Source organism: Mustela putorius, unplaced genomic scaffold (genome assembly GCF_011764305.1).
Source record: "Mustela putorius furo isolate JIRA1106 unplaced genomic scaffold, ASM1176430v1.1 tig00003845_pilon_pilon_pilon, whole genome shotgun sequence".
NCBI lineage: Eukaryota > Metazoa > Chordata > Mammalia > Carnivora > Mustelidae > Mustela > Mustela putorius.
Window position 1 is genome coordinate 52465275 of NW_025421998.1, and position 26948 is coordinate 52492222.

Consider the following 26948-nt stretch of genomic DNA (forward strand, 5'->3'; position numbering starts at 1 on the left):
ACAGTTAATGAAAGAAAATACTGGATTCTGTTTATTTTTCACTAAATGGATGTCTGTGTGTCTATGTATGTGTGTATATTATAAAAATTTCCTATACCTATAATCCATTAATTTATAGATTTAAAATTGAAATGGTTTAAAGTCTATTTTAATTTAACTTTTACCATAATAATTGTGTTACACTTAGACAGATGAGCTGTAAAATCCAAGAGCCCTCCTTTTGATCTCCTGTTTCATTAATGCAGGACTACAAATAACCAGAAAGAGAGTTCTCACTGTATCTCAACTCTGATAGAAGAGAGACTTTCAAAAGACTACCTGAATCTTCCTTCAAAGGCTTTTCATGAAGGTCAATGGGTGACAGAAAAGTTTCCCTGAAACAAAATGTATCAAAAGAGAGCATACTGAGTCTTACTCTTTAAAATCAGCATTTGGGAGACACATGGCTGGCTCAGTTGGAGGAGCATGTGACTCTTGATCTCAGGGTGCATGAGTTCAAGTGTTACATCAGGTGTAGAGATTACTTAAATAATGAAATGAAAAACTTTAAAATCAGCATTTGGAATAATGGAAGAGCTATACAATCTTAAAGCACTTGTCATCTATGAAACATCTCAGAGCAGATTGGCCCAGTACTTAAGTAAATTATTAACCTCAAGAGGAATAAAATTAAGTGACTTGTCATTTATCAAAGCTGACAGAACAATATGTTATAAAGCTGAAGAAAAGAGTCAGAAGTTCATCTTTCTATAATGTATTTTTTAGAAAAGTTAATCTGATGACCTCCAGTCTTCCATTAATGTTTAAGAATCTTTTGTGTATGTGCTATTGATGGGAATGCAAGCTGGTGCAACCACTGTGGAAGATAGTATGGAGGTTCCTCAAAAACTTAAAAACAGAGCTACCCTTTGGCCCAGCAATTGCACTACTAGGTATTTATCCAAAGAATACGAAAGTGCTGATTTGAAGGGGCATGTGTACCCCAGTGTTTATAGCAGTAATGTCCACAATAGCCTAACTATGGAAAGAATCCAGTAGTCCAGCAGCAGATGAATGGAAAAAGAAGAGGTTGTGTGTATGTGTGTCACACATACACTGGGCTATTACTTATCCATCAAAAAGAATGTAATTTTGTCAGTTGCAATGAGGTGAATGGAACTAGAGGGTGTTATGTGAAATAAGTCAGAGAAAGAAAAAATACCACCTGATTTCACTCATATGTGCAATTTAAGAAACAAAAAAGATGAACATAGGGGAAGGGAAGGAAAAATAATATAAGACAAAAACAGAGGAGGAGACAATCCGTAAAGACTCTTAACTATAAGAAACTGAGGGTTGCTGGAGGGGAGGTGGGTGAAGGGATGGGGCAACTGGGTAATTGACATTAAGGGAGGGCCCTTGATGTAATGAGCACTGAGTGTTGTATGCAACTGATGAACCATTGAATTCTACCCTTGAAATTAATAATACACTATATGTTAACTATATGTTAATGGAATTGAATTGAAGAAAAATACTGTATGGTTCCACTTACATGAGGCACCTAAGGTAGACATTCACAGAGATAGAAAATAGAATGATAGTTGCCTGAAGCTGAAGGCAAGAGAGAAGAAGGAGGATTGTTTAATGATACAGAGCCAGTTTTTCAAAAGAGTTCTGTGGATGGATGGTGGTAATAGTAGCACAATATGAATGTACTTAATACTAATGAACTGTACACTTAAAATTAGTTAAGAGGGTAAATTCTATGTTACCCTTATTTTACCACAATTTTAAAAAATTCTACTTCAGAGGTATGACTTCAGTTGTTACCCTAACTAGTGTAGAGACAGCCAGTGACAACTTACTTTCCCATTGATTATAATACAAATCTTTGTACTATGTATCATTAAGTGTATTTTTAAAATTTCAGTGTTTATGCAGATTTGCTATCAAGAGTGAAATTTGATACATTAGAACAATTTTAATTAGAAAATTTTGCAAGTTATATTCACATTGTAACCTTTCCATTTTCAACATTTATTTTCCAGAAAACCACAAGAACTGCCCAAAGTAAGAAAACAAGTTGTTGGACCTATTGAGATAGTAAGTAAAGTCACTTTATGAAAGCATGTGTATTGGGCGCCTGGGTGGTTCGGTGGGTTTAAGCGGCTGCCTTTGGCTCAGGTCATGATCCGGGGTGTTCTGGGACGGAGCCCCGCTTCAGGCTCTCTGCTGAGCAGGAAGCCTGCTTCGTCCTCTCTCTCTGCCCGCCTCTCTGCCGACTTGCGATCTCTATCTGTCAAATAAATAAATAAAAGAAAAAAATAAATAAAAGAAAAAAAAAAGAAAGAAAGCATGTGTATCCAAAACCTTTAGGGAATTGTCAGTAGTGCTTAAAATGATTGGTAGTTTACATCTATTGGAGGGTAAAGGGAAATTTAAAAAGTTATTAACCAAAATATGATTTCCAATAGGAAAAAATATAATCAAACCAACATTCCCATAATAGAGATGAGAAAAGAAACACAGTATTTATTTATACAATGATCCCAATTTTGCAAACAAAAAACAAAAAACGTGTGTGTCTATGTGATGCGTAAGTATTGTCAGAAGCTATTTTTTTTATTTTTTTATAAACATATAATGTATTATTAGCCCCAGGGTACAGGTCTGTGAATCGCCAGGTTTACACATTTCACAGCACTCACCATAGCACATACCCTCTCCAATGTCCATAACCCTCTCCTGACCCCCTCCCCCAGCAACCCTCAGTTTGTTTTGTGAGATTAAGAGTCTCTTATGGTTTGTCTCCCTCCCATCTTGTTTCATTTATTCTTTTCCTATCCCCCAAACCCCCCCCATGTTGCATCTCCACTTCCTCATATCAAGGGAGATCATACGATAGTTCTCTTTCTCCGATTGACTTATTTCGCTAAGCATAATACCCGTCAGAGGCTATTTCAAGTGGTGGGGAATTGTGAGTGACTTTTACTATTTTGTGTTTATATTTCAGTATTTTCTAATGAGAATACATTGATATAAGTTGATTTGTTATTTTTGAGGTGTATAAATTCTTTTGAAATAAAAATAATTATCTAAATATTTTATAAAACCTATACATAAAAATGTATATGAGTGCATTTCTTCAGGATTATGTTCAAGGAACATTTTCAGGAATGTGTTCCCAAAACAACTCCTCTCCCTACTCTAATCTCTGTGTTAGCCTGGCTCTCAGTGTCATTAGAAATTTACATGAAACAGTACCTGCTTTTTCAGAAATCAAGTTCTAAAAAATGTGGGACATAGCAGAACATGACAAACTTTATCAAAGAGATAACACACTATTCTGGAGGAAGGTAGAGAAGCAGATACTCTCTTCTCTGTAGTACCAAGTACAATAGTTACTTTGTAACTATTTGGCAGTTACTTTATAAATATTTATTAGCAATCACACGAATAAATGGAAAAACATTAAATTTTTTCAGTCTCAACTCATAAAATATGTACTAAGTTCGTCTTGCTGTTATACAAATCTCATTTTATTTCAGTACCATTATACGTTTTATCTTGACTTCTCAGTAAGATAATAATCCATATTTTCAAATTTTGTTCATGTTTTCATTTGGAATTGTTGGGATCTGCTACAGAATAGAATATAAAGCAATAAGTATTTGGCTTTCAGTTATTTCCTTCCTATTCTAAACAGCTTTGCAAATCGTTATAAACCCTTATTTAAAGAATAGATGTTGTCCTGGGTAGAAAAAAATCCAATGAATTTAAAATAATAATGAAAAATAGGATATATTACATTTGATGAACTAATTTTTACTACATGGTTACTGTTCACTGCACATAGTTGTATCATTGCTGTGATGCTGATACACCTAAGGAGTTGAGAGTTTAAAGTTCAGCTGTCCATAAGCCAAGATACTGTCAGTGCAGTGTTTCCAGAATCAGCCAAATGGAAGGCTGTTTCTGATTCATACCCACATCTGATCTGACCTGTGTCAGAGATGTCACAGATGTATAATTTGTACTGATTTTGCTACGTTATATTTTTCAACACTTCTTCAAAATGCATTGTAAATCTTTAAGATCAGGGATTTTTTTTTACTTTATTTACAAATACCTTTCCACAATTTTATACATTTATTTAGTATCCTAATTTATAAAATAACATTTACTCGATGACAAAAACATAGGCTCATTTTGGTTTTGTTTTTCATAGCTATAATGCCACCATGTTTTGTTTTCCTCAGTTCCGCTTTGCTGATGGACTGGACATCACACTCATGATCTTGGGATTACTGGCATCACTGGTGAATGGAGCCTGTCTTCCTCTAATGTCGCTGATTTTAGGAGAAATGAGTGATGACCTTATTAGTGGGTGTCTAAGCAAAACCAATACAAGTGAGTACAATATTTACTTTTCTGTATTTCTGGGCCTTAAATAAAAGCCTTAAATAAAACAGAGAGCTCATAATACAGATTTTTGTATTATCAAACAGTTTCTACATAATATGTATATAAGTCATTTATTCTTCTATGTTACTAGGGACAAAAGAGTCAAAATTTGTTTTAGCCTTTGTCAAAGAAACAGAATCAGTAAGATATGAGTGTGTGTGTGTGTGTGTGTGTAAATTTCTAGAGATAGAGACAGAGAAAAAGAAATTTATCTTAAGGAATTGGTTCATGCCGTTATGGCAGCTGCATGTCCAGAATTTGTAGGGTGGGCCAGCAGGCTGGAGACCCAGGAGTGAACTGCTCATGGTATATAAAAATCATCTGAGACTGAGTATACCTCACCTTTTCTCTCTAGGAAATTAAAATAATTTTCATGAGAAGTGATGATTTTAACATGATTTAACCAAAGGCTCAGGTCGTTCCAGGGCACTGATCTATAATTCACCCTTTAAAAAGGAGCAGCCAAGAATGACATTAATAGTATGTCATTAATAGTTTCATTAATAGTATGTATATATGCATGGCATTGTAGAACATAATGCAGCAAGGAAGCCAAACTGAACATGCAGAAAATTATGGTACTGGAGACAAAAACCCTGAATAAAGATAGGAGGGAAATCTAGCAATCAGATGTGGGTGAAAAAGGGGTTCTGTTTTCCCATAATTATAGACGTCCTCCATATATCTTACCTTCATTGTATCCTATTTCAAGATCATGTCCTTAAAGGTAACATTCTTTAGATATAAACCCAGCAGTTCTATGCACTGACATACTAAGTATCCATAGTCTTTTTTTATCTGATGGATATTATAAATTTTAGTAACTCCCTGATTTTATATGTTTTCCTCCAAATTAACACAATTAACACAGTAGAAAACATCCCTGTGGCTATTTATTATAACTGAGGTAAATGTATCATTAAAACCTGGACTGTCTTGGGATGGTCCACTCTCACCACTGTTGTTCAACATAGCACTGGAAGTCCTAGTCTCAGCAATCAGACAAAATAAATAAATAAATAAAAATGAAAAGTATCCAAATCAGCAGAGAAGACGTCAGACTTTCACTCTTTGCAGATGACATGTAGGAAACCTGAAAGACTTCACCAAAAAATTTCTAGAACTGATAGAAGAATTCAGCATAGTCAAGGATATAAAATCATTGCACAGAAGTCTGTTGTATTTCTATACACTGGCAGTGTATACAATTGCACCAAAAACCATAAGATACCTAGGAATAAACCTAACCAAGGAGGTAAAATATCTGTACTCTAAATGCTACAGAGCACTTATGAAAGAAATTGGGGAATACATAAAGAAATAAAAAAATATTCCATGCTCATGGATTTGAAGAACAAATATTATTCAAATGTCTTTGTTTCCTAGAACAATCTACATATTCAGTATAATCCCTATCAAAATACTACCACTGTTTTTCACAGACCTAGAACAAACAATCCTAAAATTTGTGTAGAACCAGAAAAGACCCCATATAGCTAAAGTAATGTTAAAAAAGGAGAACCAACTTTTGTAGCAACATGGATAGGACTGGAAGAGATTATGCTGAGTGAAATAAGTCAAGCAGAGAAAGTCAATTATCATATGGTTTCACTTATTTGTGGAGCATAACAAAAAGCATGGAGGACATGGGGAGTTAGAAAGAAGGGGGTTGGGGTAAATTGGAAGGGGAGGTGAATCATGAGAGACTATGGCCCCTGAAAAACAATCTGAAGGGTTTGAAGTGGCGGGGGGGTGGGAGGTCGGGGTACCAGGTGAGGGGTATTATAGAGGGCACGGATTGCATGGAGCACTGGGTGTCGTGAAAAAATAATGATACTGGTATGCTGAAAATAAATAAATAAATAAATAGGAACCAAACCTGGAGGCATCACAATTCTAGACATCAAGCTATATTACGAAGCTGTAACCATCAAGACAGTAGGGCACTGGCACAAAAACAGATGCATAGATCAGTGGAAAGAATAGAGAGCCAAGAAATGGACCCTCAACTCTATTGTCAACTAATCTTTCAGAAAAGCAGGAAAGAGTGTCCAATGGAAAAAAGTCTCTTCAACGAACGGTGTTGGGAAAATTGGACAGTCACAAGCAGAAGAATGAAACTGGACCACTTTCTTACACCATACAGAAAAAGAAACTCAAAATGGATGAAAGACCTAAATGTGAGACAAGAATCCATCAGAATCCTAGAGGAGGATACAGGCAGCAGCCTCTTCGACCTCACTCGCAGCAACTTCTTGCTAGACCTGTCTCCAGAAGCAAGGAAAACAAAAGCAAAAATGAACCACTGGGACTTCATCAGGATAAAAAGCTTTTGCACAGCAAAGGAAACAATCAACAAAACTAAAAGGCAATCTATTGAATGGGAGAAGATACTCAAAAGTGACATATCAGATAAAGGGCTGGTATCCAAAATCTATAAAGAACTTATCAAATTCAACACCGCAAAACTAAAAAATCCAGTCAAGAAAGAGACAGAAGACATGAAGAGAGATTTCTCCATAGAAAACATGCAAATGGCCAACAGACACATGAAAAGATGCTCAACATCACTTGGAGTCAGGGAAATATGAGTCAAAACCATTAATGCCCCCTCACACAGGTCAGAATGGCTAAAATGAACAATTCAGGAAACAACAGATGTTGGCAAGAATGGGGAGGAAATTGGAATTCTCTTACACTATAGGTGGGAACGCAATCTGGTGCAGCCACTGTGGAAAACAGCATGGAGGTTCCTCAAAAAGTTAAAAATAAAGCTACCCTATGGCCCAGCAATTGCACTACTAGGTATTTACCCAAAGGATATAAAAGTGCTGATTCAAAGGGGTACATGCATCCCAGTGTTTATATCAGTAATGTCCACAATAGCCAAACTATGGAAAGAGCCCAGATGTCTAGTAACAGATGATATATATATATATATATATATATATATATATATATATATATAATCAAAAAGAATGAAATCTTGCCATTTGCAATGACATGGATGGAACTAGAGGGTGATATGCCAAGTGAAATAAGTCAGTCAGAGAAAGACAAATACCACCTGATTTCACTCATATGTGGAATTTAAGGAAAAAAAAAAACAGACAAACATAGGGGAAGGGAAGGAAAAAATAAGACAAAAACAGAGAAGGAGACAACCCATAGAGACTCTTAACTATAGGAAACAAACTGAGGGTTGCTGAAGAGGAGGTGGGTGGGGGAATGGGGTAACTGGGTGATGGACATTAAAGGAGGGCATTTGATGTAATGAGCATTGGGTGTTATATGCAATTGGTGCATCTCTAAATTCTACTCCTGAAAATAATAATACACTATATGTTAATTAAATTGAATTTAATAAAAAAAAATTTTAAACCTGTACTCTTTTTTTTTAGACATAAGCCTAGCTTTTATATACTATACCCCCTTCTGTGTCCTATTTAACTTTAAATACTAATTTATATCCTCTTGTTTTCCACCTGAAGGCTAATCTTTCAAATGTCCCAGTCTTGTTTGAGCAGAATAAAACCATCACTTACACCTCTGGATCCTTCATGTGATGATCTCCTGTCTCCAGTTATTGATTTTTAGTATTTTAATGATAGAAAGATTAAGGATGTGATTCTGTTTATTAAACAAATGGAGCCACCAATTCACTGAGTAAATATTTAACTGCCAACCATGTCCTTCTCTCCAAATTAATGAGTGAAAGGAGGAGGAAAAAAAAAACTTAGCAACCCTAAGTCAATATGCTTGGGAATATTCCTTTTGTTAGAGCTGCTTTATAATAGATTCCCTTACCAGCTCTAGATAGGATGGTCAGTACATAGCAACTGATATTGCTTTGAATTATAATTTTTGATTTTGCTTAAGGCTTCGACAGGTTTTTTGAATTTCATTATGTAGGCTGTCAAATGTGGTGAACATGTAAAGAGGTTTGGTAAAGGTTTAGATAAATACATTGATATCATTGGTATATCATGACATATTATTAAAGAGACCAGAGATTACTATTTCAAATTTTAGTTTAAAGATTAGAAAGTTAACATTATTATAAATCTAAGATAATAAGTTCATTTTCTTGAGAATGTATTATATTTGGTTTGGAGTGCTATGTATGAAACAGTGTGGTCAATTATGAATTAATTGTTTTCAAAATTTAAAACACTGTTTTACAGCAAATTACCAGAATTGTACTCAGTCTCAAGAGAAGCTGAATGAAGATATGATTAAGTAAGTCCAAAAAAAATGTTAATATCATGTGTGTTGCATGCTGCTTTATTCAGTACTTACAAGGAAGAAACTGGGGTTTGGTGATGAATATCACATGTAAGTGATTAAAGCAAATGAGTCCTTTTCTTTAAATATATTATTTTAAAATTTAAAAATTAAATATACATAAATTTTTCTTTAATTTGAAAGGTTCATATGTAGGCTCATTTGCTTTAAGTTGTAGTTGACAAAATTTTCATGAAAATAAAATTCATTTTGGAATTTGCATTTTTAGGCAAAAGAATTTGTTTTTCCTTTTTTTCCAAATTATTTTCCTTATGAACCTTATAGAAAAATGCTATTTCTATACACTTTAAAAACCAAAGAGTCATGTGCAACAATATTAAAAATAATAAAATAATTTTAAAAATTAAAACAAGAAAGTTTTATTGACTAATTTTGGAGACTAATTTTCAGACTATTAAAGTAATGTTGTATTCATACTAAAAATGATAAAATCTGGGGGCGCCTTGGTGGCTCAGTCATTAAGTGCCTGCCTTTGGCTCAGGTCATGATCCCAGGGTCCTGGGGTTGAGCCCTGCATCGGTCTCCCTGCTCAGTGGGGAGCCTGCTTCTCCCTCTCCCTCTGCTTGTAGTACCTCTCTCACTGTCTCTCTCTCTCTCTGTTAAATAAATAAAATCTTTAAGGTAAAATAAATAAATAAATATTGTAAAATCGGAAGTAAGTAATTTATAAGGACATTCAGTTTTTGTAGTTTCTGTATGCAACAGTATCATTTCCTTTGTCATGTGTTAAGTTTATTAACACTTTAACTGCATTACTGTATTCGCTGGACTTTCGTAATATCTCATTAAAATTATGAGAGTTTTTGCTACAAACCTTAAGAGATCCCTCATTTTTCTCCAAAAAGTGAAGCCTGCGTGTTGCACAACCCAAGGGACACTTACCACATTGCAGTGAAGCTCTTTGGACCATAATTCTTGACCTGCACTGTCCAGTATGTTAGCCACAGCTACATATGGTTACTTAAATTTGAATCAATTAAAACAATAAAACCTAAGTATTTAGTTCCTCATTCCCAGTCACATTTCAAGTGTTCAGTAGTCACATTTGGCTGGTGCCATCTTGTATATTACTGATAACAGAACATTTTCTTCATCACAGAATTTATTGTACAGCACTGTTCTATGCAATGTAAACGGCGCCCTCTCCAGTTGTACTTTGCTGGAGCCTCAGCTTTCTTTGAGAGACAGCTGGTTTTTAGCAACCTTTACATAGAATTTCCTTATATTGGCTCTTTTGAAAATTTATGGTTAAAATCCAGTGTATTTCCTTCCACTGAATTCTGTTTCTACAATGTCAAACTGGGGTTCTGATGTATAATCATGAATTTTTAGTTTCTTACAAAGAAGTTTGGAACTTTTAAATATAGGAACATCCATTTTAAAAAAAACCAGATTAAAAAAAGAATAAAATGAAAAGGCATGTCTATGTACAATTATTAGAAGGTCACAAAATCTACCAAAAAAATTCTTAACATTTATACTATAAAATCTGTTATGCTGTTGTTTCTCAAACTGGTGTTCTGTTTTGGAATATTTGGAATACATGAGGAAAACAAGTTTCCGTGGTCAAATGGGTTTTGAAAATTCTGTATATAATAGCCTCCTCTTGGATGCATACAGTATAGATAAGTGTAGTAAAACTCCATTTACTCCAAGTTATTAAACCTGTTTGAGTATAAAACCCAATTTTTTTCCCCAAACACCTGCTAACAGCTGGTGAAACTAATGTTTTGATATAACATTTTGGGGAATCGTTGCTTTATATCTATTTTTTTTTTTTGATGAGGAAAAGGTAATACCTCTTTCAGCTATAATCATCAGGAACCAAAGAATTTTATTCCACCTTTTATTTTCCAAAGACAATAACTTATAGCTTTATGTAAGTTTAACATTTTATTTTATTTTTTATTATGTTCTGTTAGCCACTGTATAGAACATAATTCATTTTTGATATAGTGTTCAGTGATTCATTAGTTAAGTATAACACCCAGTGTTTATCACAGCATGTGCCCTAATACCTATCACCCTGTTTCTCTCCCACCCCACCCTTCTCCCCTTTGAATCCCCCAGATTTGGATTCAACAAGAAAATATTTAACTATTTTCAGAGTATTTGGTAAATAAAGCAAGGACACAGGTTGAACATTAAGTTTAACGTTTTAATGTTCAACCTGTGTCCTTGTTTTATTTACCAAAAATTCTGAAAATAATTGAGTATTTTCTTGTTGAATCCAAATCATAATGACTAAATAGTACCAAGATTATTGCTGGTAAATATGATGCCTCCTCTTGCCTCAAGAGTTAATTAATTAAATCCATATGAACTTCTAAGCAACTTGCTCCCTCCCTTCTACTACTTCTGATACATCTTTCATAGTCTACTTTAAAGGGGAAAACTATATGACCATGGTTGCATTAGATTTAGTTCAGTTGCATTTCATGTAAAATCCATTATAATAGTTGTATAACCATGATAGAAGTTATTTCTCTCACCTAAAAATATCTGAACGTAGGTAGTCTATGTATGAAATACGGCTTAAAAGCCATTAGGGACTTGGCACCCTCTGTCTTTGTACTGGTCCTATCACCACATCTGTTTTAGCAGGGCATATTGCCACTTCAAATAAAATGGAAGTTCTGTTATTTAGGAAGAAGATAAAATCGGATATCAGCCAATACCAATTTCTGCTGCACCAAGTAGTGGCCTAGAATAATTCCCAGATTGTGTACAGTGGGACTATTAATAGGTGATATATTGTAAAAGGAGATAGATGTTCATAGTTAATTGGTCTGAGACAATTGAACTGAGTTGAAGAACAAAATTAAACAATTTCCTTACATTTTAAAATTTTTTTTTGTTATGTTCCTGTATATTATGTTTCCGAGGAAGAATGATGCTAGGTATACAGGGTTTCCCAAATCTACTTGAGAAACGTTTTTCCTCAGAAATACTGGTAAAGTGATTCAGATTTTACATTCAGGATTCAGATCATGGATTCAGGATTCAGATCGTGGGCTATGCCACTTTTTAACTACAGAAGCTGTTGGGTAACTTCTGTAAGCTTTGGTTTCTTCGTATGTGACATGAGGTGTTAATACTTCCTAAAGATTCAGTAAAACTCAGATGTCAAGGGCTTGACATAATATTTAACACAAAATAAGTGCTCAATAAGTGAAGCCATCAAATCAGCCTTAATTTGCAAGCAGTTTTGAATCAGAAGACTTAGACCATGAAGGCAGTCTCATTTCCTTATGCAAAATAAAATACTCGGGCTCTGGGACTACTGATGTTTGTTCTTTTGGGACTACTGAGGTTTCTTTTCCTGGGTCCCAGGTAGTTTGGATGTCTGATTACTGGATAAATGAAGGGTTAGTAAGTATAGTATCTTCCTTTCAAAATAAATTGAATGTGTTGCTTTCTTTGTTTTTAAGAAATAATCTCTTAAAAAGTGCATCAGTTCTTCTGTAAAATTATTTTAACTACTTTTTCTGATTAAATGCTTAATAGTTTCATTGTAAATCATGTAAAAAGGCACAAAGAAAAATAAATCACTGATAATCCTGCCATTAATATATAATTAGCATTAGTTTTAGTTTACATTATTACAACTTTTTTACATGTATGTGCATGCATATATAATTTTAATATAATTAGAATTATACTGTTTGCATGATTTTAATAGCTTTATTGAGGCATAATTTCCTTATCATAAAACTCAAAGTCTTAATTGTACAATTCAGTGAGTTTCAGTAAACTGACAGAGTTGTGCAACTATCACCACAATCCATTTTTAGCCTACTTCTACTACTCTGCAGAGATCCCTCTTTTGTAGTCAATCCCCATTCCCACACTCAGCCCCCAAGCAACCATTTACCTGTTTTCTGTCTAAAGATTTTCATCACCTGGACTTTGTATGTGTGTGGAAACACATAAAATGTAGGGTATCTGGCTTCTTTTCTTTATTAGCATAATGTTTTTGAGTTTCATCCATTTTATAACATGTGTCAGTAGTTTATTCCTTTTAATTGCTTAGTAGTAATTCATTGCTGGGGTACACCTGCAGTATTTATCTGTTCACTAGTTGATGGAAAATTTGAATGTTTCTGGTTTGGGGCTGTTTATAAATAATGCTTCTGTGAACATCAATATAGAAGTCTTTGTGTATGCATACATTTCTATTTCTCTTGGGTAGATACCTAGAGGTGGAATTGCTAGGTCATATGTTAAGTTATGAATGTCTTTTTAAGAAACTACCAAACTGTTTTCCAAAGTGGCTATACCATTTTGCTTTTTCACCAACAATGTGTAAGCATTCCAATTTCTCCATATCCTTGTCAACATTTGGTTTTGTCTGTCTTTTTTATTATAATCATGGTTGTAGGTGGAGTGATACATTGTGGCTTTAACTTGCATTTCTACAGTGACTAATAGTGAGCACTATTTTCATTACTTTTTAAGCATTCATATATTTTCTTTGGTTAAATGTGTTTAAATATTTTGCCTATTTTTTAATTGCATCATTTGTCTTATTACAGAATTATGAGAATTCTATTTTATAAATTCTAGATGTAAGTTCTTTGTCCTATGTGTGATTGGCAAATACTTTCTTCTAGTCTGTAGGTAGTCTTTTCATTTTATTAAAGGTTTCTTTTGAAGCCCAGAAGTTTTAAATTTTGATGGTGATGTACAATTTATCAAGTTTTTCTTTTATGGATTGTGCCTTTGGATGTTAAGAATTCTATGTCTAAACCAAGATCATGAAGATTTTCTCCTACAGTTTCTATTAGGGCTTTTAATATTTTAGCTCTTACACTTAGGTCTGTGATCCATTTTGAGTTTAGTTTTGTGACTGTTATGAGGTAAGATTCTAACTTTTTTTGAATATGGCTATATCCATTTGTCGTGGCACTATTCTTTGAAAAAATTGTCTGTTCTCCTTTCTCCTATTCTCATTGGCATCTTTGCTAAAAATCAGTTGTCCAAATATAAGGATTAGTTTCTGTTCTCTCAATTTTGCTGCATTTATTGTTATATCTATTCTTAGGCCAGTATCATACTGTCTGGATTAGTGCAATTTTAGGAAATAAATAAATAAATAAATAAATAAAACCAGAAATTGTAAGTCCTCCAACTTTGTTCTTAAAAATTATCTTGGGTCTTCTGAGTTTTCTTCATTTCTGTACGTTTTGGGATCATCTTGCCAATTTCTGCCAAAAAATCTCCTGGGACTTTTGATAGGGATTGTGTTGAATCTGTACATCAATTTGAGGATATTGTCATCTTAACAACATTGAGTCTTCCAATCCATGAACATGGATTACCTCTCCATTTATTTATATCTTCTTTAATTTCTATCAACAGTGTTTGTAGTTCAGTGTTCAGATCCTGCATTTCTTCTTTTGATTTGCTTTTATAACCCATTTTCCTCTTAAAATATTGTAAACATTAGAAAACAGCCAACTCTTATTATTTACAACAGTTATTAAAGTTGTCATGAATACTGAATTTGCAAATATTAAACCATTGTTAGTAGGGTAAATACAGGGTTAGGTTCCTGTGACCCTATGGTCACAACATTTTCATCATTCAACACAAAACCTCAAATTATGTGTATTTCCATTTAAAGACAACCTATTTAAAAAACAATTATCATATGATCTCTCTGATATGAGGAATTTGAGAGGCAGGGTGGGGGGCTTGGGGTAGTAGGGAAGTAAAAAATGAAACAAGATAGGATCTGGAGGGAGATAAACCATAAGAGATTTGTAATCTCACAAAACAGAGGGTGGCTGGGGGGGTAGAGGGGTAGGTATAGGGTGGTTGGGTTATACACATTGGGGAAGGTATGTACTATGGTGAGTGCTGTGAAATGTGTAAGCCTGATGATTCACAGACCTGTTCCCCTGGGGCTAATGATACATTATATGCTAATAAAATAATTTTTTAAAAAGACAATTTATTTAATATATGTTGTTGATTCATTAACATTGAATTCAGAGTCAATAGCACTATAACTCATGCCAGAATGACACCTATCTAACACATATATTTTCTCCATAGGACACATCACAGCTTTCTTACACTTAGGAATACTAGAGAGCACTTAAACATGCTGCCTAGGAGTCACTTTAAACAGTGGAATCATCAAAAATTAAATAAAAACACAAAAATCAGAAAAATGTGGCACTACATAGACCACAAAAATGGCACTTGTTCACAGTGTGAAAGCTGAAACAAGAAGGCAGAGTGTTGCCTTGTTCAACCTCAGCTGGGAACATCTTTGTTGGGCAGCTCAGATTTTTTATACTCTATGCATGTCCATGAGTAACAATGAAAACATCTGAGTATTTATTTGGGGGTTAAAAATAAGCTTTAGTGACCAAGCAGATTTGCCAACAAACTGGGAATAATGGGGAGCAACTGTATGTTCTTTTGTGTTTTCCTTGATACTTTACTTTCCTGGCTTTCTACCTACCATGTTGGCCACTCTCCAGCTTGCTTTGCAATTCTTTCTCTTTACCCCAAACTCTACCATGTACCTGAGCTGATTCCTTGGTCCTCTATCTTTTTCATCTACACTTAATTTTCTTTCTCTGTGGGTAGTCTCAGTCTGCCCTTTGTTTTAATTAGCACCTACAAGCTGATGACTTTCAAATTTACATCTCTAGCCGAGACCCTGCCCAACTATTTCAGACTCTCATTTTCAGCTTCCTTTTTTTTTTTTTTTAAGATTTTATTTATTTATTTGACAGACAGAGATCACAAGTAGGCAGAGAGGCAGGCAGAGAGAGAGGAGGAAGCAGGCTCCCCGCTGAGCAGAGAGCCTGATGTGGGGCTCGATCCCAGGACTCTGGGATCATGACCTGAGCTGAAGGCAAAGGCTTTAACCCACTGAGCCACCCAGGCGCCCCTCTCATTTTCAGCTTCTTATTTAAAACCCACTTTGATGTTTAATAGGCACCTTGGTCCTAATGTATCTAAATCAAAACACATAATAGCTCTTACAAATCTATTCCATTTCCCATTGTCCATGGCTGTACATGGCACACCATTCACTGAGTCGCTCAAATCAAAATCTAAGGACTTATCCTTAATTTCTCCCCTTCCGGCATTCCTCACAGTCAGTACATTGGCAATTTCATTTTGCTGTATTTCCAAAATTAGAATCTGTCCATTTCTCTGTACATCAGCTGCCACCATTTTCGTCCACGTTCCTATCCTTCTCACACATTGACCATTGCAATAACCTCCCAACTAAACTCCTGCTTCAGTTTGTTTCACTTCCATTTATTCTTCATAGAGGAGCCAGACTGATCTTTTTTAAAGTTGAACTGATAAGGGCATCCCATGCTTAAATTTTCCAATGGTCTACCTTTTTTCTTAAAATAAAAGCTGTGCAGGGCACCTGGGTGGCTCAGTGGATTAAAGCCTCTGCCTTTAGCTCAGGTCATGATCACAGGATCCTGGGATCGAGCCCAACATCGGGCTCTCTGCTCAGCAGGGAGCCTGCTTCCTCCCTCTCTCTCTGCCTGCTTGTGATCTCTGCCTGTCAAATAAATAAAATCTTTTTAATAAATAAATAAATTAATTAAAACATGCAATGTACCACGGCTGCTTACAATATTTGCTAAATTCTCTGACCTAATCATTTCATACCATTTTGGAGTTCTTTTGTTCCTGTAATATGCTAAGGTTTTTCCTGCCTCAGATACCTTATTATTTTCTCTCCTTTTTCTCTATTATTTTTCTCGCTTTTCTTGCTCTTTTAATGGCTAGCTCCATTTTACCTTTTGGAATCCAGCTCTTTTACTTCCTCAAAAAAAGTTTTTCTTAACCATTCTATCTGTATTAGCTCTCCCAACCCACCTTTTACTCACTGGTTATTCTGTGACTTATCGCCCTGTTTACTTCCCTCATAGAACAACCTAAAATTATTTTTCTATGTGTATTGTCTGTCTCCTCCCACCAGGATATAAATTCTTACACCAGTATGTAAATAAAGGAAGGCCTTATCTTGCTCATGACTGTATCTCTAAAATGCCACACATAGGGGGTACCTAGTATATATTTTTTAAATGAGTCCATTTATCTGGTCTCCTGTTAGATTGTTTTCAGCTCTTCTTTTTTGTTGCTAACTACCATGACCATCCAGCTAGATTAATCTTTTTACATATTTCCTTAGGGCAAATTCCTAAAGTTGAATTTTGTATTTAATAGTATATATATATATATTTTTTAAACTATTTTGTACTAGACTACTATCATTTCTTCATCCACCTATTCCATGTACAACTATCTTAATTACTTCAGTGTAACTTTCCTAATGAAAGTATTAAAAATTATTGAAAGAAGATATAAGTAGCAAGTGTTATAAAACAGTAGTTTCTACTAATTAAGAGAGACGCACTCTAGACTGGAGAAACCTAGAATTTTGTGTTCAATGTACTTTACTTCTCATGGAGATTTATTTTGACTTATTTTATAGGTTATAGCACAAGTTCTCTCAATCAAATATTATGACATCTCATTTTTTTTTTATCAAAGGGGAAAACTGCACTTGAGTCTCACTAATATTTCCAATAATCATTTTTCAGGTTGACTCTGTATTATACTGGAATAGGAGTTACTGCCTTGGTTTTTGGCTACATGCAGATTTCCTTTTGGGTTATGACAGCAGCACGACAGACCAAAAGAATTCGAAAACAATTTTTCCATTCAGTTTTGGCACAGGACATCAAATGGTTTGATGGTTGTGACATTGGTGAATTTAACACTCGCATGACTAAGTAAGAGGATTGATGTGTAGTATATCGACTTTGTTTTCATATATTCTATATCAGTGACTTAACTGCATTTACTTACTTGTTTCAGTGACATCAACAAAATCAGCGATGGTATTGGAGAGAAGATTGCTCTGTTGTTTCAAAACATATCTACTTTTTCAATTGGCCTGGCAGTTGGTTTGGTCAAGGGCTGGAAACTCACCCTGGTGATTCTCTCCACATCACCACTTATAATTGCTTCAGCAACCATATTTTCTCGGGTAGGCAAGATGGCTAAATGCAGTGTTGACTGGAAACAGGAGTATAAACTAGGTTATTTACTAAATTTGTTAAATAAGGCATTTCTATTCATTTCCTATATCTAAAAATGGAAAGGGATATTAAACATCACCAATACTTTTGATTTTGTTCACTGTTAATCACTTTTTTTGCCTTCAAGTTATTTGACCACAATGAAGTTAATTTTAATATCTTACTAACACTAAAAGAATTCCTCTTCATTTAGTAGCCTAGTGCAACTCCAAATGAAAGCATAGATAATTATGAGAGAGTCTTACACATTCTAAATTTCCAGATAAATGTGTGCAATTCATTTCATCAGAACAAAATAAGAAAATCCTAAAATTATAAACAGTTTTTCATACCAGCCATTTCAAGTTTTTATTTTTTATAAGAATCTTAAATTACATTCAAATGTCTACTTCTTGTACTTTAGAAATCTATTTCAATTTTTTAAACAAATTATGTATTTTCATTTTAAATTATATTTCTAGCACTATTGTGAGTATATCACAAAATATTAATCTATTTATAACCTGGATTAGAAACCAATGCTCTTTGTTAAGTACAAAAACAACCAATATATCCCAGTATCTCTCTCCAAATCAAGTCTGGCAATTCTACCAATGTGTATATCCATCATCTCGATTGGAGGCACAGTGCATTCTTAGGGATGGATGAGGTTTTTATTTTGCAAAGCTAATTGTTCTTTATGGAAATCAAAGCTATAAAATTCACTGAGTTTATTTGCTAACACTATTCAAGTTCAACCAAACAAGAATTTGCAGCAATAAAATTCTATGGCTGAATAAATCCCTAACAGGTTTCAATGTTTAGGCAAGAAATCTTTATCTAATGAGACTTCTAGTCTTGACCTTATAGCCCTTATAAAAATCTTCATCCCTAGCATATTTGAAATGAGGAAACCTCTCAATAGGAAGATTGCCAACTATGTGTTCAGAGCTTAAACTTAACTGCCCAGGAAATTAAAGTGGATAAGAAGTTTAGAGGTAACAACAGTGGGTAATCTAAGTTCTGCTATTATATTAACTGGTTATAAAAAAGAAGCAAATAAAGCTCAAAGTTATCCAAATAACCAGAGATGCCAGGATGTGTGGTTTCTACCTTACTTTGATTCATTTATTAAACATCAGGGTTTTTGCTAGGTGTTTCTTCCTTTCCAGTGATATACATGTGAATTCAGAAAATAATGAGTATTACTCAGTTTATGCTACTTCTTTAACAACTGTCCAAGTGTGTCTTATGTAAAATCATCTCCAATTATGTGGAATGTGTTTTGAAAATGAAATTTGTTATGTGAGTAGGCAATAAAGACTTATAGCTCAGAGGTCAATTTTCCTTCTATTCCATTTCATTGAACAGTTGTTCTAAACTAAATGAAATCCTTTACTATTACAAGAGTAGGAAGTGAGATGTTTAATAAAGAAGCACATTCTGATTTAAAAATTTTTAAAAATCAGGTAAACCTGCCTAATATCAATAAGCATGATATACTCCTTCTTCTCTGTCTCTTAAATCTCACCTCTTACTGTTAGAGATATAGGATTTACTAGTAGCCTGCATTATGCAGTAATAGCTTCAGGGGTCATAATCCAGACATATGCAGGATCATCTTCCTCTTCTGCCTCTGTGACCTTTAGCCTACAGAAGACTTGCTTTTTATGTAATAACAAATGAAGTCGAATTAGGCTTACTAGTTTCCAAAGTGCACCCAAAAAGGACTGTGTCCCTAATACCCATCTCCAAATCAAGTCTTTCCCAATTTTATTTATGTAAGTACCCAGGTTCTAAGGTTTTAAAAATATAGGGAGAGAACAGTGAAGCTCTGCTTATACAAGGCAGAGTAGAAATTTAGATTGAAGATTACTTCAGACTAAACTCTTTCCCTGCAGTGAGACTTTAAAAAGTCAGTTAATATCTCTGGCAGTTGCTTTTCTAATTTGCAAACTGAGAAGTTAGGTCAAATGATCTTAAGTACCTTTTCAATAATAAAAGTCTGCGTTCTAGATTCTATCTGAATTAAATGCTCTGTACGTTACTGCCTCAGGGTCATTTTTTTGGTTAACTGTGGTCCTGGTTTATTACAGATAATCATTTCATTGACCACTAAGGAATTAAATGCCTATTCCAAAGCTGGGGCTGTGGCAGAAGAAGTCTTGTCATCAATCCGAACAGTTGTAGCCTTTGGGGCCCAGGAAAAAGAAATTGAAAGGTCTGTTCCTTTAATTATGACAATATTTGCTTGGTTTTAGTTTTCCCAAAGTCTGTTCCATTGCATTTTGTCTTTTTAAGGTATACACAGAATCTAAAATGTGCAAAGGATATTGGCATAAGAAAAGCTATAGCTTCAAAACTCTCTCTTGGTGCCATGTACTTTTTTATGAATGGAACCTATGGACTTGGTTTTTGGTATGGAACCTCTTTGATTCTTAGTGGAGAATCTGATTATACCATCGGAACTGTTCTTGCTGTAAGTCTTGACAGCAAAGGTAACTGGCCTATATAGTCTTCTTATCTAGAGCTTACTAAAAATTGTCTTTGAATGACAATGAATGTCAAAAAATGAATGTTTTTTATAAATACTTGTTTCCATCAAATGATTTGTATAGGGGCGCCTGGGTGGCTCAGTGAGTTAGCCTCTGCCTCCAGCTCAGGTCATGATCTCAGGGTCCTGGGATCGAGCCCCACATCAGGCTCTCTGCTCAGCAAGGAGCCTGTGTCCCCACCACCACCCCACCAGCTGCTCTGCCTGTTGTGATCTCTCTCTCTGTTAAATAAACAAATAAAGTCTTAAAATAAAAAAATAAAATTAAATAAATAAAAATTAAAATTAAAAAATATTTTTAAAAAGACTTGTATATAGCTTTAAATTATAGTTATAAAGGCAGGATTTATTCATCCAGTGTATCTTTAAAAGCACCATGCTTTTAGAAGAATCCTTAATGAATTCCCTATTAGGATACAGAGTTTTCTTAATCCAGCAATTAAAAAGGCCAGTCTCTAGTGAGACTTTTACCTTTCAAACTTGCTGAGGTAAAATGGCAGTCTACATTAACCTTGTTGAATGTCTTCCCTCTGAAAAATTTTGTAGATTAAACTCTCCTGCCCTTCCTCTGTCCTTCAGCATATGGTAATGTTAAAGACAGACTCTCTGCAGCTCTGTCCAATGTCACAATTTAGAGGGTTGTTTTGTTTGTTTTTTTTTTTAACTCTTAGGGGTTGTTAAATTTTTATTTATTCACTTATCCTCCCAAATTTCAACAATAAACAGTTCAGTTCAGGATTAAGAACAATTTATCTTGCTGAACTGAATTGATATGGTCTATATACTTCACTTCTTATTTGGCCTTCCCATTCTTTTCTGTCAACTAAAGTTATCTTTTGGATTTGAGACTTTAATCATTAAAACTTGTATATAAATGAAACTTGAGCATGAGGAATTTGGGGCACATCCTTATTTCTCAATTTGTGTGTGACTTGGGGCAAATGACTTGCTAAACCTTAGCTTCCTCATTTGAAAGATAGGGAAAATGCCCCGACTTAGGTTCTCTCCTTATTTTATGTTTTGCAAATATGTGTCTGTCTGAAAATGAAAGATGTCCAATAATATAAGAATTCAGAGAAGTTCAACAGAAATAGTATAATGCCTCTATGCTACTGAAATCTGTGACATCCTTCTCTGTAAAGTTTAAGGGATCAATCAGCAAGGAGGAAAGGCAGCTCATCTCGCTCAACCAGTAAGCACTCCATAGTAAGCAGATTTTCCTACTCAGACTTCCTGGCAGGTGATAAGAAACTCATGGGATAATCAAAAGCTGTTTCACTTTAAGAAAAAGCCATCATACTTGAATTAAATTCTTTCCTTTATATTTAGACAACAACTTCCATTCCTTCCTACCTTATTTCTCTAATATCTCTTTGATCTCAACCATATATACATTTCATTCTGTTGTCTCTCTTATGTAATTGAGGAGGGTAAATATTATTTTCTTGTTCCTATAGGTTTTTTTTAGCGTAATCCATAGTAGTTACTGCATTGGAACAGCAGCCCCTAATTTTGAAACCTTCACTATAGCCAGAGGAGCTGCCTTTCATATTTTCCAGGTTATTGATAAGGTAAGACTTCAAACTGCTTTGAAAGATAGCTACCATTACTACAAGAAAGAAACCAAAAAATTGACACACTTATTTCACTAAAAGATGGGCAAAATCCATGTTGGACAATTGGCTATGGAAAGAGATTGTTTTAACTTTTCTAAAATGACATTGTGTTTTATTGAAATCTTCATGTCTAACTCAATATACTTCTGAAGTAGAAAAGAAAACATTGTAAAAGAAAACGGTCTTTACACTGTTTTTAGGATGTAGAGTGTCAGGTTAGTCCATTGAAGATTTGTAACATTCTCCTTGTTTTTCCAAGAAACCTGCAATAGATAACTTCTCAACAACAGGATATAAACCAGAATGCATAGAAGGAACTGTGGAATTTAACAATGTCTCTTTCAGTTATCCGTCAAGACCATCTGTCAAGGTAGCTTAATTTAATTATAGAATTGTGCAGTCTTATGTTATCTTATCCTGGCCAAGATCTCTTCTTAAGAGATTATTTAGGATCATTTTTACTTTTCTTTGAGACTTCAGGAAAGAAAGAGAGAAATAAAGAAAAAAGAAAAAGAGAGAGAAAGGAAGGGAGGGAGGGAAAGAGTAGGCCAAACCCGGGAGAGGGAGAGAGTGGAAGGGGAGGAAAGATAGATCAGTAATGGTCCAAAAACTCTTGAAGAGCTAGTTATATCTTGCAGCCTCTTTTCTACATCCAACTGACTAAAACATTTTCAACTCCCTGAAATTCCTTTACTCTGCATTTGGGAGCACACCAAAATGTCTTGGATTGATGGCATCACCTATCAGTAGTCCCTGAATATTATCACATTCAACAGAGATAACTCAAATTAACTTTCTAGTCTCTAACCTGAAGAAACTATGCCCATGTTGTGCCTTTCCCTTCTCCCTTTCCTAAGAGCTCTACTGCACCAGAATTCATGTTTCAGGTACAATTCTTCCTCACTTTTAGATACATATACACACTCACGTGTATGAGCAGTCACACTTGCAGCACAGAGTTTTTCCACCCTCCATCATTTAGACTTTGACAAGTTCTTGTGAAAATATTTATCAGTCTTTTTTCTTTTCATTTTATTTGTGTACTTATCCAAAAAAGGTAGTTACAGCTAAAAATTGCAAAGAGTAATTACTAACAAAATACCTATGTTGTAGGAAAAGGAGACCGAGGGCAATTGGGTGACTCAGTCCTTTAAGTGTCCAACTCTTGGTTTTGGCTCAGATCATGATCTCAGGATTCTGAAATTGACCCCCGTGTTGGCTCCATGCTCAGCACGGAGTCTCCTTGTCCCTCTACCTCTCTGCTCCTCCCTCTGTGCTCATTATTTCACAAATAAAACCTTCAAAAAAAAAGAAGGAGACTATTTTAAGTAAAACTGATAAAAAATTACTAATGCCATCAACCTTTAATACTGTCTAAAATGCCCTCATACCCCCTGTAAAATTTGCATCCAGAAAAGATCTGTCTACTCCTACTTTCTTATTTTTCTCTTTGATTGAAATTCTCTTTTCAAAGCTTTTTATTTTTTTAAATTTTTGTTACTTAATTACCATTACTGGAATAGTGTTGTTTTCTACCATTTTTCTTAACATAAACACAGCACTTGCAACTACATTTGGGTTGGTTGTTGAAGACTTAAGTACCAGTTTGCCATTAAATTGCAAAGTAAAGTGCTCTCTGAGTTTTAAACAACTTTTTAAGTGAATTTTTTGAAATATAGCCCTTTTTTAAAGCTAAAGAATGAATAATTTTAAAGAAAGAGTCTACCACTTTTAAATAAACAAAACACAGATTCTTGGGAAGCCTGATCTGCTCAGTCTGTTAAGTGGCTCCCTTTGGTTCAGGTTATGATCCCAGATTTCTGGGATGGAGTTCCACTTCAGGCTTCTGGCTCAGCAGGGAGCCTGCTTCTCCCTCTGCCCGTCATTCCTCCTGCTTGTGTGTCTCTCTCTGTCTCCTTGACAAATAAATAAATAAATAAATATTTAAAAAGCAACAACACAGATTCTTCCAAGGAAAGTAACAGAAACCAACTCCAGACTGAAGTACAGAGGAGGTACTCCCACCAGGAGTCCCCAGTTTCTCACCTCCTTTACACAATTATTCCCTGCTTGGCCCTTTGAAAGTTTTATGTTTAGCTTATTTAAAGGGTCTGTTTCTTTACAAATGGGGAGATCAAAGTCAGAGAGTCCAAGGAGAGATTCCCATATTTTCTGGCTGAGTACATATAAATGCAAGCAAAAATAGGTGAGGGTTTGCTTGCTGTTGTCATTTTCATAGGGCAGTTATTTGTCAGGCTTCTCTCACATTGAAGGTCTGTAGGACACTAAAAGCTGGTAGCAACTCTCAGTGATTGAGAAAAATTTTAAAGTGCTACACCATGAGATCTGCTAGAGAAGGAGGGTTTCTAATGGTGGAATCCCATTCATGGGAGCACCTAGAGAATCTTCCTGGTTGTTTTACTTTGCAATACATTTTGTGATAATATTAAATATATATACATATATATATATATATATATATATATATATATCTTTTTTAAAGTATTTTACTTATGCATTTATTAGAGAGAGAGAGAGAGAGCATGCACAAGCAGGCAGAGTGGCAGGCAGAGGCAAAGAGAGAAGCAGGCTCCCCACAAAACATGGAGCCCAATGTGGGATTCAATCCCAGGACCCCAGGATCATGACCTGAGCCGAAGGTACCGGCTCAACCCACTGAGCCACCCAGGCATCCCACATTTTTAAGAAATAATTTCCTTAAGTAGCTCATGAAAATATCTGGCAAGATTTCATTCAGTTATTGCAAATTAGAAGATAAAAGCTTTCACTAACTTGGTAGTTGAAAATATGAACAGTTTGCTGTGGCTAGTTAATATTCTATGAGTAATCTTAATCTAGATCCCCTCTTTATATAGAGATGGTAACAGTTTTTTTTTATCATTTTTCAAAGTTATGTAAATTTTTATTATACATGTACATGAAAGAAAACAAGATCTAAATTTGTTTTTAAGTATCACAGAAAAATTCATTTTCTGTTTATAATTATACATTAAATCTCTGAAAATATGGGAATCATATTTTCACATACCTACTTTTATAGAATTTTTCTCCCTACTTTCCAATAGATTCTGAAAGATCTGAATCTCAAAATCAAGTCTGGAGAGACTGTGGCCTTGGTTGGCCCCAGTGGCAGTGGGAAGAGTACAACAGTCCAGCTTCTACAAAGGTTATATGATCCTGACAATGGCTTTGTAAGTTCACCTAGCAAAATCATTTGTAGCACCTAGCAATCATTTCATCACATGATGAAATTAGGAAATACCACCTATAACAGAGGGCTTACAACTATATCAGTTTTTAATTTTTAACATTGGCTTTTCTCAGCCAATTCATTTTCTTTCCTGTATATCCATTCATTCAGAAAATATTTATTGAACACCTACTGTGTGCTAGGCAGTGTTCTGGGTCCTGGGGAATATTGATGAGCAAAGCATAAAATCCTCTGCCTTCATCAAGTTTACACTCTTGATGACAAGAGATCGACAAATAAAATAAGTAACATATAGTATGTTAGAAGGTGATGAAAGCTGTGGAGAAAAATAATTTGTAGTACTCAGAATTTATGAGATTATCAGTTTCTCAAAATATCCCAGAAGAATATCTGTAGAAAATATGCTCTCTCATTTTCTTCTATTACCCATAATGTTGCACTTGGCTTTGTTACCCTTGTAAATAGCATAGAGAATAAGACTACAATAGTTACAGAAGCATAATTCTTAATGCTTCTCTTAAAATTTTCGGCTATTTAAAAGAAAATCTACCCTGCTAGAGCTTGGTTTCATTTAAATTTGACTTCCTAAGTCTTAATTTGGACCATACTAGATTCACGTATTCATGCTAATATTAAATAACTAGATTATTAGATAAGCATTCCATACACAAAACAGTAGCATAGAATACCCATGCTCAGAGAGAATACTAAAGTTGGTGAGAAAGATAGGCTCTGTAAGTTTTAATTATCAAACCTTGACCCTCCCACTGGAATATTTGGAATAATGGGTAATGGTACTATCTATGAGGAAGACTGTGTTCATTTACTATTATTTATATAAATGAATAAAAGATATTTTTGCCTTTTGCAGTGAAATGGGGTGTTAAAGAGAGTAAAGGAAATTTCCTAGGGTCACCTGGCTGGCTCAACTGGAAGAACATGTGACTCTTGCCTCAGGGTTGTGAGTTGAACCCCACGTGGGAAATAAAACTTTTTAGAAAAAGTGCATGTTTTAGAAAAATATGCAAAGATCACATCAGTCTTAAAATAACAAAATTGAAGTTTGTTACGTGTGTTGACATTATAACATTTGTGGCTCCTATAGCATGTATCTACTAATTTGTTTTTCTTAGAGTTAAGATTTTCAGGTGGTTTGACAAGATTTTAAGCCAGGTTTTTGACATTTTATTCATTCCCATTTATCAGAAAAAGTGTTGACAATATACATACTATAAATATTTTATCAAAATAAGTCTTTGATCCCTGAAACACCCTGCTCCTCAGCTTATGGTTTGAACTACTAAAAAGACTCTAAACACAATGCAGTGTAAGGCATCACAACATGATTCATTCCTTTGGTTTGGCAGATCACAGTGGATGGGAATGATATCAGAACTTTGAATGTACACCATTACCGAGAACATATTGGAGTGGTCAGCCAAGAGCCTGTTTTGTTTGAAACCACCATTAATAACAATATTAAATATGGACGAAATGGAGTGACTGATGAAGAGGTTGAGAAAGCAGCAAAAGAAGCAAATGCTTATGATTTTATAATGGCATTTCCCAATGTAAGTACACTATGTAGCCTGTGGTCTTAACTTAGAACTAAAGCAGGGCAATATTCCAAAAATAAGATAACAAAACAATAACTTCTACAGAGTAGGAGCAGTGTTAATAACTGTTGGATTGTCCTAAATGAAACAGCTAAAAATGAGAAA

At 34.7% G+C, this 26948-nt stretch overlaps 1 protein-coding gene across 1 annotated transcript in view; it reads left to right on the top strand.

Moving 5' to 3' along the window:
- ABCB5 (ATP binding cassette subfamily B member 5) overlaps positions 1-26948 on the top strand; it is a 140493-nt gene that overhangs the window by 26043 nt on the left and 87502 nt on the right. The window contains exons 3-13 of the mRNA XM_045089731.1: positions 2031-2085; positions 4242-4392; positions 8631-8685; positions 17346-17537; positions 17623-17794; positions 19922-20046; positions 20127-20304; positions 21837-21950; positions 22255-22365; positions 25082-25207; positions 26595-26798. Coding sequence (XP_044945666.1) covers positions 2031-2085; positions 4242-4392; positions 8631-8685; positions 17346-17537; positions 17623-17794; positions 19922-20046; positions 20127-20304; positions 21837-21950; positions 22255-22365; positions 25082-25207; positions 26595-26798 — 1483 coding nt within the window. The remainder of the gene's footprint in view (positions 1-2030; positions 2086-4241; positions 4393-8630; positions 8686-17345; positions 17538-17622; positions 17795-19921; positions 20047-20126; positions 20305-21836; positions 21951-22254; positions 22366-25081; positions 25208-26594; positions 26799-26948) is intronic.